Consider the following 20,059-nt stretch of genomic DNA (forward strand, 5'->3'; position numbering starts at 1 on the left):
GCCACGAGGGGTCCTCAGGGGTCTGTGCTAGATTAGAGCTCAGGCCCACAGCTCCACTTTGACTCCCCTATGGGAACAATTATGTCTCCAGTTGGATTTTATGTCATGTTGGTCTGAAATGAGGTTCCACAGAGGCCTCAGAGGCTGCAGGGAAGCACCCAGGTTTTTCGGAAATGAGATGTGTAAAAAACTGGGCTTCATTTATGATGTGATTTCATCCAGTTCAGGTGCTAAGGTAAGGAGCACATTTAAAAAGAGTGACCGTTTTACCATACAAGGTCCAGAACAGTTTCACACATCATGTAGGACATCCATTTAAGAGGCGTCCCCCACCCTCCCTGTTCCTCAGACAAAGAAGCTGACACTCCGGAGGTCAGGACAACTAGCCTGGCATCATGCAGCCAGGACAGGACAGAACTGAGGACACAACTAAGTGTCCCGCCCATACCCCAGTGCCTGCCCCAGGACTGAAGTGGCTGTCCCAGGCCCCACCTCAGAGGAGGCCACTGTCCAAAATGGGCTGGAGGGAGAGACTGTCTCTCAGGCAGAAATGTTCCAGCTGCATAGATCGGGCTCCAAAAGGACATGGAGGGGAAATTATTTTTTAATTTTAATTAAAAAAATGAAAAGGTGGTGTAAAAATTAAAATCAAAGTAGAAATTTTTAAAAGTGGGGGAAGTAACCCCAAATTATAATAATTACACCAGATGGGGAAAAGGAAAGGAAGAACAAAGAGAGAGACCTTGCAAGCAGGCCCTGGGGTGTCATCCTCCAGCCTAGGGTCAGACTCACCCAGTGTGGTATCTGTTTCCCCCCACCCCCAACCAGGTACCGCGTGGTGGTCTCTTACCCTCCCCAGAGCGAGGCAGAGATCGAGCTGAAGGAAGGTGACATTGTCTTTGTGCACAAGAAGCGTGAGGACGGCTGGTACAAGGGGACCCTGCAGAGGAATGGCCGCACCGGTCTCTTCCCGGGAAGCTTCGTAGAGAGCTTCTGAGGACACACTCTCCACACCCCACTCCCCAGGCATGAAGGCTCCCTGGGATCCCCAGGGCACAACAAGGGAAGTCAAGGCTGTCCTGAGGGTCCCAGGTCCCTTTCAAGGCTCCTGACATGGCCACCCTGGATGGGGGTGGGAGTCCACAACCCCCAACCAAGAGCACACCCTGGGGTTGTTCTCTGACAAAATGCTTCCCTCTGCGTAAACTGTAAAGAAATATCTTTGAAAAGAGAAGCTGCTGATGCGGGTTGATTTGCTCTGTGACTTACTGCTAAGCTGCAGCATTCTTGTTTGCTGCCTATGCAAGGCCGAAAGCTGCAGAAGGGCTGTGGGGGTTGGGCGGTGGGCATGGCGCCCAGGGCGTTTGAAGATTGTCTTTATGGGTTGCCCTGGGCTTCTTGGGGGGGGGGGGTCCAGATTGCTCCATCACCTCTCTATATACCTCAGTCACCTGCCACCTGGCCACTCAGCAAGGGTGTTCCTGGCCCAGGGCCTTTGCTGTGTCCCCAGAGTCCCTGGGGAAGCCCAGCATGCAGCTCCTGTTGGAGGCGCAAGATCGCACTTGGCTTTGTTTCCTGCCCATCGTATTATAAGCCACATGTTTCGTTTTGCCGCCACTGTCCCTTTGCATTGCTTCTTTCTTACAACATCTTTTTAAAGTAAAGCTGTTAGACTTTCTATATTTCTAATAGGTCATACATTGCCTATTTTTCATACATCTGGTGCTGCCTTTTTGTAAAACCAATAATGACTTGGTTGAGCTTGAAAGAAAAAATGTCTGAGATGATAATCAAGTGGGCAGAATTTTTATATGTACCATGTGAATTTTGGAAAACTGAAAAGTCCACGCACTCAATATCAGTGTTGGCTACTATTCTGTGGATAAGAGGGAATCCATTTAAGTGGTTGGAGGGAGTTTAGAAAAAGCCAATTTCTTTAAACCTTTACCAAAGCCCCATGCTATGTCTAGACAGTGGTAATTATTATTCAAGAACTGGAAGCATTTCAAGTAAGGGTCACTATAATTGCCTTTTGTGTGGCAGTAAAAAGAACATGAAGGTCAACCCCAGCCTAGGAAGGCAGAATTTTCCTTTTATTGCTTTAGAGAAAATGACTACAATTAGCATTATCAAAGTATGATTTCTCACTACTGAAATGTGTAGTTTTTAACCACAATTCAGATTTCCCACCCTATGATGGGTTTGTCTTTTTTTTTTTTTTTAAATAAATGTGTCCCTATCAGGCAGTACAAATATTGGTCTAAAGACTGGAAGTACAATGAGGAGAACAAGGGATTTGAGGCATTGCTGCAGATTTGAAGAATTCAAGGGAGCTGGGAGAAGAGAGAGGATGAAGAATACCTTTGATCCTGGGACCTTGCCCTGGGTGGCATCCATTGAGGCCTCTTCATGAGCCCAGCAGCCCAGACCTGCCATAGAAACAGACTGGAGAAGCCCTGTCATGCAGGCAGTCTTGTTCTCAAGAGATTCACACCTTAAGAATACATTCTTGTCAGTTCAGAGTCACAGTTCATAAACTCCCTCTCTCTTTATTTTTAAAAAAAATTTTTTTTCCAACGTTTTTTATTTATTTTTGGGACAGAGAGAGACAGACAGAGCATGAACGGGGGAGGGGCAGAGAGAGGGAGACACAGAATCGGAAACAGGCTCCAGGCTCTGAGCCATCAGCCCAGAGCCCGACGCGGGGCTCGAACTCACGGACCGCGAGATCGTGACCTGGCTGAAGTCGGACGCTTAACCGACTGCGCCACCCAGGCGCCCCTCTCTTTATTTTTATAAAGCGACTCAAGTTTAAATTAGGCTGACTAAATTAGCCTTTGGTAACATAGGATCTCCCTGGTTTTCAATGATGCAACAAAATCCAGAAACACATTCCCTTGCCTGGTGGAATGCCTTTGAAATACAAAACACTTATTTTCAGAGCTCCTATTTGGGGATGTGACTTGGCTATTTGTTACTGCCAGGTGGCTACCATGATGGTGGGATCACACCTAGACAAAGGCTCTTCTCCTCTCTCCAGATAATCATAGATTTAATAGACTTGAGAAATTTGTTCTGAATCAAAGAAAGACGAAATCCAACTTAAACCCAGGGAGCCCTACATGAGTTAATGACAACCAGAAGGTATCCATTTGCCATTGGTGCCAAATTAGTTGTCTGCCATGCACAAAAATCATGTGCTTGTTTAAAATCATGCCATCACCAAAAATGTGCATGGATTAACACACTGAGGGAGACATGTGTTCCTCAGTGAGATCAGAACTAACTCACATTCCCAGATACTAAGGAAAGCCTTTTTATTTTTTTTTAACAAAGGCAGTTACCAAGCAACAGAATAGACTAACTTGGACCTTCTTTCCTCTCTCAGCCACCACCCACACAATGCTCGTGGTAGGTAGGAATTGATAAACAGCCTAGTGACTGTGGGTGAGGCAGCCCCCCACCAGGGCCCAGCACCCCTCACAGCAGAGAGCTAGGTGAGTATCCAGTGCCTTTGCAAGGCATCAGCTGGACCTTCTTGTGGCAGAGTTGGGTCAGGTATTGGTATGACTTTGGGAAGGAAGGGATGCCATAGGCCAGCCATCACCAGGACATCCTTTCAGGTGGGGCTCCCAGAGAGTAGGGAAGTACACAACCAGCCCTGGTGCCTTGGGGTATTTTCAAACATAATCAGCCAAATCCATCAGCCTTCATGACCATTTGGCCCACAGACAAGGGCAAGAGCAGAATTAGACCCTTTGGGATATCTTTCCCTAATGGACAAACTCATTTTGGCTACTAAGATGAAACCAACACCTTACCTGAACCCTCACTGTCTACCCTGGCCCAGCAACTTACACATCTTGGTTATCAGTGGCATTTGGCAGCCAAGGTGACTTGCTTTGAGGAATGCAGTAGAGTTCATAGGCACCACTGAGCAAGGTCAGTGGATGAGGACAACTGGTCCACCAAAGGGCCACAGAAGCAGAGTGGGGAGACAGTGGGCAGGCACTTCCCTGGCAGCTTCATATTACGAATTCCAGACTCTGGCACCCCAAACAAGCTCAGCTGCCTGGCTGAGAAGTTCTTTGTACTTTGCACAGTTCACACACACACACACACACACACACCAATGTTTTTGTTATACACAAATGTCAGCGTGTGATTTTGGATGAATTTGACAGTGATGACAAACTATGATGCCTGTGTTTCTGAGTCTTTAAATAAAAATGAACATGGAGAGGTCTTTTGTCTGGATGATGGGAGCAGTGAGGTTGGGGCAGAAGCTGAGAGGGTCTGAGCAGAAATGCCCAAGTGGATAGGAGCATAACAGGGAAGGTGTCACCCTGCATCCCTCTGCTGGCCATTCCATTGGCTTACACCTCCACCACCTCAGAGAGCTTCCATGTGCAGAATGCAGGGCGGTGGGCCATTAAGGAGACCAGGGTTGTCCAGACAGCTATCTGCAACACATGCTGGAGATCCACTGGCTAGACAGTAAGTATTGAGCCACAGGTTGGTGGGTGTGCAGGACCTCTAGCTCCCCTCCAGTGGCTCATTTGCCTGGAAGGTAGAGTGACTTTCTGCAGATGACTCAACTTCCTATCTTGTGGGAAAGCATTTTGTGTTGGTGGTTATTCAAGTCCATCAATTCCAGAAGTGCCTAGAATTGGCCTCCAAGACCAGCATATTCATGGCCCTGCCCTTGTCTGTCTGGCCCTCAGAGTACCCAGGCTGTGGGGAGCTGTTCTCTGAAGCACAAGGAGAAAAATGCTTGGAATCCACCAGCAGGAGTGGCTTCAGGAGATCACTGACCTCTAGAAAAGTGGGCCTGTCCTAAATCAGCCAGACAGACCAATGCCTGGTAGAAGGCTGCCCCACCAGCCTAAAACATGACAGGGCACTTCCTGAAATAGGCTTTCACTGACTTCTTAGCCAAGACACCCACCCATATTCTTTGACTATCACATATATACCTGAGCTGGAAGAAAGCTTAGCAAGGAGCCATTTTACTCTTCTATAAAAATTAAATGAATGTATATAAGCACAGGTTATGAGTGGGGTATACAGTGAGAGCCCAGCACTCTAATAAGGAAGTATATACTACATGCTCACTTAACCCTCCCAACCCTTTCACTTTCAGTGAAAGATACTTTTATCCTCATTTTCTAGATGAGCAGTCAAGGTTAGAAGAGGTGAAGTAAATTGCTTCAGGTCAGATAGCTTATGAAACACTATGACCCAGACTCAAGACTACTCCAACTCCAGAAGCTGGACCCTAAACCCTCTATAAAAATAAAATGTCAAGCATGAGAGCATGAGAAGAAGGGGCCAGAGGACATGTAGGCAGTGCCCACCACAATTTGACAGGAAAGGGTGCCTGGCAGCAAAATGTGCAAGTCTTTGGGGCAGGGATGCCCTGACTATAGAGGTGGATATGGCAACCTCGCAGAGCCTGGTGCCATTTTACTTTCAAATCATGTAACCTCTTTCCATGCTCTGAATCCATGCTCACTGAGCAAATAGGACTAACTTCCCTTTGCTGGTTTAATACCCACAAGGAGAATAGTGTTCTAATCAAGAAAGCTCAACCATTCATCCTGCATAGTGGACATTCGTCACCATCCACCAGTGAGCTGAACCTCTGGCTGGGGCCTCAGTCCCTGTGGATTTTATGAGGAGTAACATCTCTGCCTCTAACTTACAAGGTGGCATATCTACACTGGGGGAGCACTGGGTCTTCTTTCCCGGGGAGAAGCTCCATAGCCCAGCATTCATTTAAATGTCTGCATGAACTGGCACAGCCACTCTAGAAAACAGTGTGGAGCTTCCTCAAAAAAATTAAAAATAGATCTACCCTATGACCCAGCAATAGCATTGCTAGGAATTTACCCAAGGGATACAGGAGTGCTGATGCATAGGGGCACGTGTACCCCAATGTTTATAGCAACACTTTCAACAATAGCCAAATTATGGAAAGAGCCTAAATGTCCATCAACTGATGAATGGATAAAGAAGTTGTGGTTATATATATATATATATATATACACACACAATATATATAAGGCATATATAATATGCCCACCATACATATTATATATATGTATATAATAAAGATATATTGTATATCTTATATATACAATGGAATACTACTCGGCAATGAGAAAGAATGAAATATGGCCTTTTGTAGCAACATGGATGGAACTGGAAAGTGTTATGCAAAGTGAAATAAGTCATACAGAGAAAGACAGATACCATATGTTTTCACTCTTATGTGGATCCTGAGAAACTTGACAGAATACCATGGGGGAGGGGAAGGGGGAAAAAAGAGAGGGAGGGAGGCAAATCATAAGAGACTCTTAAAGACTGAGAATAAACTGAGGGTTGATGGGGGGTGGGAAGGAGGGGAAAGTGGGTGATGGGCATTGAGGAGGGTACCTGTTGGGATGAGCACTGGGTGTTGTATAGAATTTGACAATAAATTTCATATAAAAAAATAAAAAATGTCTGCATGAAGAGACATACTGGCTGCTGCAGAGCCAGCGATAGGGACTGAGAGCAGCCAGCCCTCAGCAGAGCTGCTAGAACAACACACAACTGGCCAGTAACAAGATGGGCTAATCTGGTAGAGGTGCCCAGAGTTGTGTGAAGATTCATGGAAGAGGAAGCCAAGCCCCTTGGAGGCCTCTCTGTGAATCTCTCCTTAAACTGTGCTTTTTAGAGGGTAGGCCAGGGCCTGGGGCCCTTCCAGACGGAAGGACTGACATACTAAAAATCTTTTATTTACAACATCTCATTGAGGTATGATCCTTATTCCCATTTCATAGATGAAGAAATCAAGACTCTAAGAAATTATATTATTAGCTCTGAGTTAAATGAGTGGTAGAGCCAGGACTTCTGACATCCAATACTCTGGCTCTTTCTTGAACGCAGCAGAAATTCTAAAAATGATGGTTGTAGCAGCCAACACTTACTCTTGTCAAGTGAGTGCTGCTATTGTACTATTTATAGATGGAGAATCAGAGACAACACAAGGCCTGATGCCTGCTGTGAGACCACACACTAGGACATGGGGGAGCCATGGTTGACACTGGCTTGAATGCTAGGAGAAGTCTTTGCTCTGTCCTATAGGTGTGGGAGTCATTGATGGTTATTGGTTACTCTAAACTGTGCCTAAGAAAACACACCCTAGGCCCATACTAGAGAGAAGGAAGGACTAGAGCATCTCTAGGTCCCTTCTAATGCTGAGATAAGTGCTTCTCTCTTGCTTAGACCCAACATGCAGAGGCAGGACACAGCAACCCCTCATAAAGCTTGTGGTGCTCAGAAAAATGCTAAGGCCTGAATCCCTTCTCCTTCAGGCCAGCTTCCACCACTGGCTTGGCCTCACAGACCCTGTCACCATCTTTATGGATCTTGTAATGATCCTTATTGATTTGAACATGTTGGGAGTTCTCATTTTCACTTGATATTGCCCTTCTAAGTGGTTATCTTAATCTCCCAAAGGAGGCCACGTTTGGCTGTCTACAAGGAAGTGCCTCTTGGGCTTGTGAGCTAGAGGTATCCTTATTCAGGTCAAGATGTTGCCCCAACATCCAAGGCTGGCCCTGATATGCTGTGGTCTATCCCTCAGTGCCATTTTCCAGAACCAGAATTGGGCAATTTTTCATTTGTCCATGTTGCTGGTTGCCTGTGCTAGCCATTGGCTCCTCAGAACTAGTCCTGTGCTCTGACAGGCTATACCAAGATCAACTGGTATGCTGTGGATTAAATCCCTGACACCCAAAAATGTTGACAAACTGTCAGTCATTATTTGAAAATGTCAGAAAACCCACTGGAATAAATAAAAAGGGGGAAATTCTTGACTCAAGTAACTGAAAAGCCAAGGGCAGCCATCTGGGATAAATGAAAGTAATGGGGGTGGTTCTGGTTGTTTTAATGACTAGGGAAACTTCTTTCATTTTGCTGGTGGGAACTGGGGATGGTGAACATCTTACAATGTGTAGAATTTCATGCCCAAAATACCAATCATATATCCATTAAGAAACTAGTTTAGGTATATTTTACTTCAGGTACAACTGGATCCAGGTTCTCATATGCTGTTCTTGGGTATCTCTTGGCTTTCTTGTCCTCCATGTTTGCTCCCTTCTCAGCAGGCTCTCTCTACACCACCCTCAGCTTTGGGATTACTAATACCTTAGCCACTCTTGCAGAAAGAGAGCTTCTTATTCTCAGTGGCCCCAGACAAAATCCTGGGATTGACCCCACAGGTTCATTGTGGGCCCATGCTTATCTCCCTGACTCAGCCATTGTGAACAGAGGGCAGGAATTTGCTAACTGATGGGACCTGAGATAAAGGCTGTCCCTGAACTCTCACCCAGCCAAACCCCATGGATTAAAGATGGAGGCAAGAAGACACCCCTATAGTGCTGGTGGCAAAATTGAAGGAGATTGTGACTGGCCAACCCAAACCAGCAAGTGCCCACTCCACAGGGTTACATCTCTCCCAACCCCCAGGACACTGGCCCTAGAAACAGCCCAGCAAAATCTGAGAAAATGGACCATCAGAGGGCACCATATTCCTGAAGGTGAGATGTAAATACCAGATCTCAAGAAAGTACAATAGGAAATATCAACAGAGTTGGACATAAGTATGGACTAAAATTCTTAGTTTAGAGGAAGTCACATCCTTCAATGCCCTAAAAAGTAGAACCAGATGCAGAAAGGAAGTGTCATGGAGGAAGTTCATCCATCTGTGTACCTTTGCTGGTTCCAGTCTTCATCCATCCATTCACTGGGACATGCATGTCAATGGAGCACTCACAGGTGTCAGGCTGCACCTCCAGCCTGAGGAAGGGTATATGAAGGATGGAGTTTACAATCTGGAGAGGAAGGCCAGCATTGAGGGAGTGACTAGAAACATGTAAATCCCTGTGCCTGAGAACAGGCATTGTTAGCACATGTCAGAGGGATCCAGCACACTCAAGGACGAGATTCAAGCTGCTTCCTGTCTGCAGATTCTTGGCAAGAATGAGCAACGCCAAGATAGCCAGGAGGGAGCTCCCTCCTGCCTGTAAAGGGGGTAAGCACATTTCTGCCAACAGAAATCTGAGGATGTGGCCCATTTTGTCACAGCCATTTCAGGACATTTGCTCTACATATGTGCCCCTACTCTCCATCCCTCCCACTTGTACTCATTTTTTCAATGGCTGTTTCCTAAGATTCCTTCTGCTAGGCACCAGCATCACAGAGAAGAATGGAGGCAAGACAATCCTGCGCAAGATGCCAAGCGTCCCTGGAATTTCTGCCTGGTGGAGCCCTGGTGCGTCAGTCAGAAAATACTGTTTGGTACTATGGAAACAGTGAACAAACTCACGATGCCTGTGTTAATTTGCTAGGGCTGCCATACAGAGTACTGCAGAGGGGTGGCTTACACATTTATTTCCTTACCATTCTGGAGGCTGGAGGTCTTAGGTGTCAGCAGGGTGGTTTCTCCTATGACCTCTCTCCTTGGCTTGTAGATGGCCACCTTCTCCCTGTGCCTTCACATGGTCTTCTTCTGTGTGTGTGTATGTCCAAATTTCCTCTTTTTATAAGGACACAGTCATATTGGAGTATGGCCCACCCTCACAAACTCATTTTAACTTAATTACCTCTTTAAGGATTCTCTCTTCCATATGAATTTGGGAGGGGGGACACAACTCAGCCTGTAACAGTGCCTATGCTCATGGAGATCATGATGTTATGAAATAGTCAAAATTAAACAATTAGGCAATAGACAAAAAATTATAAGTAAGCTCTGTACAAAGTACAGAGGGATCACAAGGAGAAGTGCATCTAGTTGCAGGGGGAGCAGCATGGCAGGTGTCTTTTAGAGAGAGGGAAGACTGTTCTGGTGGATGACCAGCATATACAAGTACCCAGAGGTGCAAGAAAGAGCTTAGCTAAGCTGTGGGGAGGGGAGGAGAGAGAGGAGTGAGGCAGGAGAGAGGAGAGGAGTGGGGGGCAGAGGAGGGACTGAGATGAGAATGGGCAGGCAAGCAGAGGTGAGCCTTCTAGGCCAAAGGCAAGATTACCCCCTTTCAAGAGTTGTAAGGAGTGTGGCACAATCATATCTGTGCTTTAAAGCTCCCTCTGTGGGCAAGGTAGTGAGTGGATCATATGAATGTGGGGAAGGCAGGGAAGAAGCTACAGCAAAGTTCCAGGAAAGAGGTGGTGGTGTCCTTGCGTAGGGTGGAGGCAATGACATAGAAAGAAATGGGCAAACCAGAAGGGCCTCTTGAATAAGCCGAGCCATGGTGGAGGCCGAGGAGGAAGGAGGCTGTCCATATATTCCAGAAGGAGACCATTCTGAGGTAACTCTTCTATTTGCAGTTATTTCTTTACAAGACTGTGAAGAAAACCAGTGGAGGTGGCAGGGGTGGGGGATGGTGGGGAGAGAAGGGAGGATGCCTGGGAAGCTTCCCAACTAATGGGCCTATGTATTAGTCAAAGAAACAAAGCCAGCAGGGTATATATAGACATATAAGGGGAGGTTTATTACAGGAATTGGCTCACACAATTATGGAGGCTAAGTCCTGTGATCTGCTGTCTGCAAGTTGGAAAACCAGGAAAGTCTGTGGTGTAATTCAGCCTGAGTCTGAAGGCCTGAGAACTAGGAGCTCCAGTGTCTGAGGGCAAGAGAAGATAAATGTCCAGGTCAAGAAGAAAGAGAATTCACGCTTTCTTTGCCTCTTTGTTCTCTTCAATCTCAGATTGGATGACACCCACCCACACTGGTGAGAGTACATCTACTTTACTCATCTACTGATTCAAATGCTAATCTCTTCCAGAAACACTCTCACAGACACACCCAGAAATAAGATTTTATCAGCTATTTGGGCATTCTTTCACCTGGTCGAGGTGACACATGACATTAATCATCCCAGCTATCATAGTCCATCAGTATCCCCTGGTTAGCAGCCCCAAGGGGCCCAAACACCGGGGAGGGCGTTTGCTGAAATGAGAGGCCAGACTCCATCCTGCAGCCTCTGCCTCTCACCTGCGCCTCATCTGAGTCATGCTTTGGCTCAGATGCCGATGGTGATCCGAGGCTTCATTGCTATTCCTGGCCAGGACAGAGGCTCTGACTTCCCACAGCTCCTTCTGAGCAAAGCAGCTAGCAAAGCGTACACAGTGGTCGCACTGCTGCGTGCCATGTGACACCTCTCACCAACCCAACCCCAGCCTGTCTGACCAGGAGCTGGGCCCTTCTGGCAATAGCAGGGGCCAAAGTTCTGTCCACAGACAAGCCAAGCAGGTGCTCAATACTTGCAAACCACCAAGAAGTTTCCCTCCGGGGGACACTGAATGCAAGACAGAGGGAGATAGTGGCTGTCAGGGAAGCACACAAGAACAAAGGTGGAGAAAGGTTTGACGCAGCGGTGTGGACACCTGGGTCCTAGAATTCTGTGTCCTCGTCCGTGGTGACAGTGAGTGCATATGAAGTACAAGTGCTTGCTCAGCTGGGCCCACACATAGTGCTTTAGACACATTTTCTCATTTTTGTCCCATCAGCCTTATGTGGCAGGAACTTTTACATGACCATTTCACAGATGGGAAAACTGAGGCAGAGAGCAATCAAACAACTCTGTTGAGGCTGTGGCAAAGCAGTGCTGCTGTGGTTCAAACCCGGGCAGTCTGGCTCCAAAGACCACATTCTAAACCCAGGGAGACCTGGCTGAGTGGCAGTTGGCAGCCTCCCCATCTGACTTCCCATGTACTGTAACAACACACAGGCATTAACTGGAGACCTTCACATGTGTCTCTTTGCTCTCTGAAGCCTGACTTGGGGCTGGAGAATGATGTCCCCAACAGCCACAGTGGGCTTTCAGCTGTCCCTCTGCGGTCTCTGGTGTCAGAGCCCCAAATGACCCATGGGTCATGGGCCCCCACTTGGGTGGCAATGAAAATCCCTCCCCACTGCAGGTGTGCCTCTGTTCAGGCCCACAGGCTGGTGCTTAGTGGCCTGGGAGTGGTATCCTTACAACCAGCCTGAGAGAAACCGCTCCCCATGCCTAAAGAAGTTCAGGCCAGCCACCGCTCTGCTGGGGCTCAGGACTGACACAAGGCTAAGGCACCCACATGGAAGTAGGGCCCTAGGGGAGAGAAGACAGAAGTGAGGAAGCCTGGGGGTCAGGGGCCCAGTTCTAGACCCACATCTGCCCCCACTGGCTTTGTGACTCTGGGTGAGGCTGGGGCCAGGACTCCTCATTGGCTGTTTGTCTTTTGTCGAATTGACCAAACCTCCTAATTGCCACTTTGTATGTGGATGCCTGCTTCCCTTCGCCTCAGATAAGGAGAGTGGCCAGAGAGATTCGTATATGCTGGAAGAATGCCCTGCTCACAGCATTTCTGCCCTACTGTCAGGCTAGCGCAAGGCACAGTTATCCCATCATCGCCTTGGAGACCAGAGTGAGGCCCTGGAGGTGAGCAGCTGTCTGCAGAGGTGGGCCCTCCACCCTCCTCCAAGAAGCCCACCCTGCTTTCTTCCGTCAAAGAGCCTGGAGGACTCCTGTTGGCTCCTACTTCATACTTGTACCCTGTCACTCCATCGGATGCCCTGAAGGAGCACTGGGCTCCAGCTGCTCTTCAGAGCACACTCTTCAGAGCACACAGCCCACATGGACACTGGCTGTCCATCTGCATGTCAGTACTCTGTCTAGAAAGCAGGACCACATCCCAAGTCAGTCAGCCCAGCTAAGGGGTGACACGGGAGAGAGAAGCAGAGATTGAACCCTCATCCCCTTAGGTCTTGGCTTTCCACGCAGAGGTCTTGTGACCACTTGTGCCATAGAACACTAGGTAGGAGGTTCCCCAAGGCTTCCAGGGAAGGCCTTGCTGAGGGCATAGGTCAGATTCTGGGTCTCCAGGTGCCAAGGGCAAAAGAAGAAGTAGGCCTATTCTAGGCAACACAGCCTCAGTCTGAGGCTGATTTATGAACTAGTGCCCATGGCCACTTTGGCCTTACTGCTGCCAAGCCCTGCAGAAACAGAGAGGATGCCTTCTGCACATCCCCACCTCCTGGCTGTGTGAGAGCCCGTGCCCACCCTGTGCCTCCAGAAAGCCCCATATCCTATGATAATAAAGTGGGGTGATGTGAGTCTCAACATACGGACCGGTTCTAGGTGGAGTTGCCCTGCTTTCCTTCAGTCTGCTCTGCTCATTTGGCTCTGCAAGGTGCCCCCCTTGTTCTGGAAACTCTCTCTCCCTTTGGCTCTGGCTGTGAAACTCTCTGCCAAGGGTCCCTGGGTTCCCCTGGCTCCTCTTTCCCTGTTGTATTCATCATGGCCTTGTGTGCTTTTGCTATCTGAAGGGCTTCTGTGACTAAGGGGCTCTCACATTTGTCCCCTCTTCTGAGCCTCACTGCAGGATCTGACTGCTGGCGGGACATGTCCTCTCTCCATGGCACAGGCACCCTGCACAACCCAGTCTCAGGTAGTGGGGTCAAGGCAGGGTCCAGGGGCTGCCCTCCACACATCCTTCCTCCTCTTCCTAAAATCCAGCCAATCTCCACGTTCTGCTGGCACTTATGTCTTCTAACCCACAGCCGCCACTCCCACCAGGCATACACAGCATGGTGCGGGGTCAGGGCACTGTGCCTGGTCTCTAAGGATTTTTCGTATCACCCTTGCACAGTCTCTCTCCTGGTCTGTTACAATCACCCTACCAGGTCTCCTTATCCTCTGCTGTGTGTCTCTTTATCTCCACGTCAAGTGTTTTCAGAGAATCCTTGACTGTAGGGCTGTGCTGAGGTGAGGCAGGAGTAGGTGTGCTGGGCCATGTGTGAGTATGCAGAGGTCGATTGAGAGATATTGAGGAGCCAGCCCTGCAGGAAGTGGTGAGCAAGGTGGACACCTAGGGATCCTTCAGGCCCACAGTCTCTGACTCTCCAGCTCCCAAGGTGTGCCACTCTCTGAGGACATGTACCCATGGATGCCCCTGAGACCCACCTATTGACAAGACCCCTGCCCGTCCCACCCTTGTCTCTTTTCCTCAGCAACCAGGGTGGCTGTCCACTTCTTGAAAGCTAAATAGTCCTCTGGGCCTCACCTTGCATCCTCTAGGTCTACCACTTACTGCAGCCATTGCCATGGCAACCAGCTTTGGTGATGCCACCAGGCTGTGCCTCCCATTGGCTACACCTCTGTGTCCAGAAGTTTTTCTGTCACCCCAGTAAGGGAGCCTAGAGGCCACTTAATGCACAGAAAACTAGAGGTGGAAGGGGATATTTGGACAGATGTCCCATGGAAACTCCCTTTCTGGGAGACGCTTCTGAGACATCCCTCCTCCCCTGGCCGGCTGTCCGTGTCTTCCACTCTTCCCTTGAGTTACTGCCCAAAAGAAAGCAGTAACTTTCTTACACCATTGCCCCATCTCAGAACGAAGCCTTATTTTGTTTACATCTGCCCAACACACACACACACACCCCTATCTCCTTTCACCACTCCTGTATTAGATGAAGATTAGCAGAAAGAGGATCATGTAGTGGGAGGAGAGGCAGTGCAACCATGGAGGTTGTAGTCTGTGCCCCTCCCCTGCCCAGGGCCAACCCAGAGCTGCAAAGGATGTGGTTGGAGGTATAGGGAAGGAGACATCGTTAGCAGATCAAGCCTGTACTCACAGCCCATCCTGTGGTCACTTCCTCCCCACCCCGGGTGCCCAAGGATGCCTGGATGCTGGCAGCCCATCTGAGGCCCTGGCAGCCTCAGGGCTGGTGGGCCTGCCTATCCCAGGATATCTTTGTCCCCTCTTCAGAGTTCTCAGCTCTACCTGGAAAAAGAACAAGAAAAGGGCCTTCAAATAAACATGTCCCCATGTCCCTCAGGAAGGCAGCCAGCCTGGTTTCTGTCTCCTTCATCAAATACTTTCAGGGCTCTGAGATTTGGTTTGAAACTTAAACTCTGCATCAAGCTCCCTGGGCTAGATTCTGAGCTTATGTAACTCCCTGGGAATTCCCATGTGTTGGGCTGGCTCTTCCTAGAATCTTATTATGATTCATAACTTGGTTCCGGATGCAGAGTCTCAATGCAGCTCTGAGCTGGCAAGTACAGAGCATCTGCCTTGGACTCAGAGAGTCATGTTATAAAGCACTGACCAGAGCTATTAAGAAGAGGTAGCTCTGGGGGTGTCAGCTGCCCACAGCCGCCCATCCATCCCTGCCACCCCCAATTTCAGTGAATTAAGACTTGAAAACAGCTCTGACCTCCTTGGTGAAAGGCCAACACTCAGGGAACTATAATGATTACGTTCAGGACAAATGCCTATGTCTGGAGACCAGCCTGTATCCAGGCCAGCCAGGTAGCTGGGGGGGAAGGTGCAGGTCACAGGGCCTGTCCTTCAAGGTGGGCCTTTCCCCATGATGTACAGCTCCCTCTACCCACAGGACTTGGACATTGAACATACTTCATACTTCCCATCCAGGCCCAGAATCTGCACTCCCAGCCAGAGTGGACAAGCATGGGCATCCCACAGTGGACTTGTGCATGGTCACAGCAGGACTGGCACTTTCTTCCCCACACTTTCCACTTCTGGTCACCATGGGACCGATTGGCATCCAGAAGTCCTCTTGCAATTTTGCTGCATTGTGTGAAGTTGCAATGCAGGCCATGGGCCTGTGGGAGGAGGAGGTCTACTCCCACCCTGAGCCCTAGGCAGCCTGAACCCGGCTGCTTGCAGAAATGCTGCTGTAACCTCCTCAGCTGGCCTCCTCCTCTCCAGTCTTGTGACAAGGCACCATCTTTCCTCCCCAGTTCCCACTCCCCCTCCCTCTTACATACACCTTCTCCCAGAGAGACCCAGGATGTAGATCTGACCACTTCTGGGCAGTTCCCGCACCCAGTGCTCTGCCTGGTGGCAGAATGTGAGTCCAAGGATGACGTGCACCCTGTAAATCACCTGTAGCCTCCAAGACTGAATGCCTGTGCCCCTGGGCTAGGATCTGTGCTCAGCCTTGGCATTTGGCTCAGTGTGGTGGCTTGAGGCAGGAGATGTTCTCTAAGCTTAGGAAGCAGCCTTAATGGAAACTCGGCAGCATCTACCAGCCAGTGACTGTGAGCTTGGCACAACCTGTGACCCCATACTGTATGCCTCAGACCATTTAAATGTAGAATTAAATATTTGGAGGTAGCGGCTGAGAGAAGGGGGCTGATGCAGTCAGCAGGCACAGGGACAATGCTGGGGCCTCCTCCGTGGGTGTGGAGTGGGGATTCACACTGCCCACTGCTAACTGCCTGCACTTGGTGAGCTGCCACGCCCTCGCCAGCAAGCCCAAGTGGAGATGACCACTCCCGGGATGACAGGAGCAACTAGCAGCATGGCACAGCCTTCCCATCCTCTCTCGCAGTGCTGATCTCATGCCCACATCCTCACTGTGGGACTTGGGAAGGCTGGAGTCCCCCAAGAGGCCCACATTCCCAGCACCTCCATGTGGCCATTGGCAGCAGAGACGTCCCTACTCAGGGCAAGGTATACTTTGGTTAATCCACCTGTTCATGCTCCACACCCTCAGCTCCAAGGTCTCTAGCTGAATGGAATAATTCTGATTTACAGACCTCCCCTAAGGCTCACAGACGTGGGAGCAATCATCTGAGCCAGGACGCAGGTGGCCTCCCTGCTTCCCACTGGACACCTCCTCCTCCCCTGCAGAGGGTGACAAGCATCTTGGGATACAGACTCTGGGCCACAGGCCCTGGAGCCTCTGAGGCCCCCAGGCTGCTGATCCCACTTGGCCTCCCAGCATCCCTATCATGCAGGGGCTCCCAACCTGCATGGTCTGGCCTTCAGAGCTCACTTCACAGGTGTTTCCTAGATTAGAAAGAGTGAGGTTCAAGTGCTGAGTCCCTACTGACAATGAGATCTCAGGTCATAGATTGTTCATCTAGAAAACATGGATACGGCAGATACAGCAGACCTATTCTTAGCTTTAAGGATGAAGTGGAATAATCTTTGCAAAGTGCCTCATGCAGGAGAGGCCTCCCAGGCCCTTCTGATTCTTCTCAGAACAAGGACCATGGAACCCCCAGTTGGGGCTGAACAGAAATTCAGGTCTAGAACAGAAACTCATCAGATGTGAAGAATTAGGCTCACAGGCTCTGGCCGCTGTGTGCACAGAGACCCTGGCCCCTCCTTAGGAGAGAAGATGCCTGATGTCTGCAAGCCTGCAGCTTGTATCTACTGCTTGGTCGCCCCGGGGCCCGCCCCCAAGACAGCTCAGGGATAAGGCTTTCGTTACTCACCACATCAAGGCAGCAGAAATGAGGCGAAGCTGTCCTGCAAGTGAAAACCATGGCTGGCCCCTACAGGAGCCCCCAAGCTTCGAAAGAGGGCAGGGAGTATGAGGCACAGCTAACAGCAGTGCAAGAGCTGGCTCGCAGCTCACCAGTAAATAATGCAAATTTCCTTGTCTCCTGCCTTCAGATGAAGATCTCCTCAACAATGGTTGCATTTTCCAAAACAGTCCAATTATTTTCCCATAACTTTTTGCAGTGCAAAAAATAGTTCACCATTTCTCCTCTTCAGTCAAAATGGATGCTGGTTGCTATGGGTGGTGTGGGCAGCATGCCCACCCCCCACCTCCAAGTGTTTGGCCTCGACTTAATGAGTGGAAGCCTGGCCCCTGACATTCATGTTTCAGTGAACGGTGGTGGCAGACATCACTGAGCTGACTTCCCCAGCAAGGACCTTCCAGGAATGCCAGCCCTACCCCTGGCCTCTCAGGCCCAGATCCAGCCAGAATCACTTTGCCTTGCTTTGGAAAGGGTGACTGACCCTCATATGCAAAGAGCTGCAGAGGCACCAATGATCCCACCCTTCCTCTGGAAGCTGGTGCCCCTGCAGCCCACCTCCCCTGCCCAGGCTTACACAGTCCACCCTGCCCCAGAAGTTATCTGTCTCCCCTTTTATTTCTCTGCCTGCCACCCTCTTCAGCAAGGGAACACCCAGTGCCTGGAATGTAGTTCATGCTTAGTAAAAGCTTGATAGGCTCACTGATTATCAATAGGTTGATCTGAGGCCTTGTAGGGACCTCTGCTGGAATATTTTTCCTCACATCTTCAGCGTTACCTCAACAAGGAAGGCCAGACAGGTCAATGGAAACTGAAAACCCACAGGTTTGGTGTCCACAATGTGGAGGTTCTGGCCATTTGCTCTTTTGAAGTGCATTAGAGGGTTTGGAGGAGGCAGGCTTCAACAGGTCTGTGGCCCTACTCCTTCTCCAGCCCCACCTGTGGGCTGTAAGGGAGGTGTGATCCACAGTGCCCTTGGGACCTGGGACCTGTCTGCTCACTCACTGATTTTGCACCATGCCATACACTGGAATCACATGGAAGCTTCCCAAGGTCCCAACACTGGGTCCTTGCCTGAGCTTCTAAAACAAGGGGTCTGAGGTGGAAGCATCCCAGATGACCTAATGTGCAACTCAGGTTGACACTCACTGCATACATACAGCAGCTCCAGGGACACATTCACAAATGCTCCACACAAATTGTGCCATGTCTGGAGTGAACTCATGGGGCAGGTCTCAGATTCTTTGGGGCAGTTGCATGGTTGCAGCTCCACAATCTGTGAATGCTGGCTGAGCATGTATATATCTCCTAAGGGAAGTTGAGGAAGACTGGATCAAAGAACACTGGCACTGGGTCTCATGCTATAACTTCAGAGAGGCAAATGCAGTTAAAAATGGAGTGGACTGATGCACTGAGGTCCTGCTGCCAAGGGGCTGCTCCACTGAGCTGTGCCTGGTCTATGACCATGTTCTCAACCCAACAGTTTGTGTCTCTAATTGGCCTCATCAGAGTCCCTAACAAATAACCCTCAGGATAGAAAAAAATGTGGCAGTGTGGAGGTTCCTCAAAAAATTAAAAATAGACCTACCCTATGACCCAGCAATAACACTGCTAGAAATTTACCCAAGAAATACAGGAGTACTGATGCATAGGGGCACTTGTACCCCAATGTTTATAGCAGCACTCTCAACAATAGCCAAATTATGGAAAGAGCCTAAATGTCCATCAACTGATGAATGCATAAAGAAATTGTGGTTTATATACACAATGGAGTACTACATGACAATGAGAAAGAATGAAATATGGCCCTTTGTAGCAACGTGGATGGAACTGGAGAGTGTTATGCTAAGTGAAATAAGCCATACAGAGAAAGACAGATACCATATGTGTTCACTCTTATGTGGATCCTGAGAAACTTAACAGAAACCCATGGGGGAGGGAAAGGAAAAAAAAAAGAGGAGAGAGCCAAAGCATAAGAGACTCTTAAAAACTGAGGGTTGATGGGGGGTGGGAGGGAGGGGAGGGTGGGTGATGGGTATTGAGGAGGGCACCTTTTGGGATGAGCACTGGGTGTTGTATGGAAACCAATTTGACAATAAACTTCATATATTGAAAAAAAAAGAAAAAATATGGCAATTGTGTTATTTTTCTAGTTTCAATCTATCTAGTACATATCTGTTTCTAACCCTGATACAAGAACTGCATACAAAGCTATTTCTCCTGATAAATAATATAACCCTAGAGGGAGGTGAGCATTTACTATCCTCCCCTTTTTAGCATTACACATGATCTTAGCTGTCAATGACTGAGCACTGAGCATATTACCAGTGATCTCATTTAATTTTATTAGCTCCCTGCACACAAGCACTCTTGTACTATTTTACTGATGGGAAAGTGGAGGAGCAGGGAGGCCAGGCACCTTCTCAGATGCCTCACAATCAATGGTCAGCTGAGCTGAGAGTCAGACCCTCTGTGTGGCCTCTGGAACCCATGCATTCAGACCCACAAACCTACAGAATGCATCTGTAGTTTGTCCACTCTGAGAGGAAAGGCATCTGCTTTAAGAGTCATCACTGTATGATTTCTGATGGGCATTCTCATGATTAACATTAGTAAGTGAAATTGTATGTCAAGCAAATATGAATACACTGAATTTAAATCTCCCTCTGAACTTTGCTTACATTTAAAAAATGCATTCTTAGGATGCCTGGGTATCTCGGTTAAGCATCCAACTT

At 48.8% G+C, this 20,059-nt stretch overlaps 1 protein-coding gene across 1 annotated transcript in view; it reads left to right on the forward strand.

Moving 5' to 3' along the window:
* SH3RF3 (SH3 domain containing ring finger 3) overlaps window positions 1–1,234 on the forward strand; it is a 374,110-nt gene extending 372,876 nt beyond the window's left edge. Inside the window, exon 10 of the mRNA XM_058684636.1 lies at window positions 829–1,234. Coding sequence (XP_058540619.1) covers window positions 829–997 — 169 coding nt within the window. The 3' untranslated portion in view covers window positions 998–1,234. The remainder of the gene's footprint in view (window positions 1–828) is intronic.
* The last annotated feature ends 18,825 nt before the right edge of the window (window positions 1,235–20,059 follow it).

The sequence above is a fragment of the Neofelis nebulosa genome, chromosome 9 (genome assembly GCF_028018385.1).
Source record: "Neofelis nebulosa isolate mNeoNeb1 chromosome 9, mNeoNeb1.pri, whole genome shotgun sequence".
Taxonomy (NCBI): Eukaryota; Metazoa; Chordata; class Mammalia; order Carnivora; family Felidae; genus Neofelis; species Neofelis nebulosa.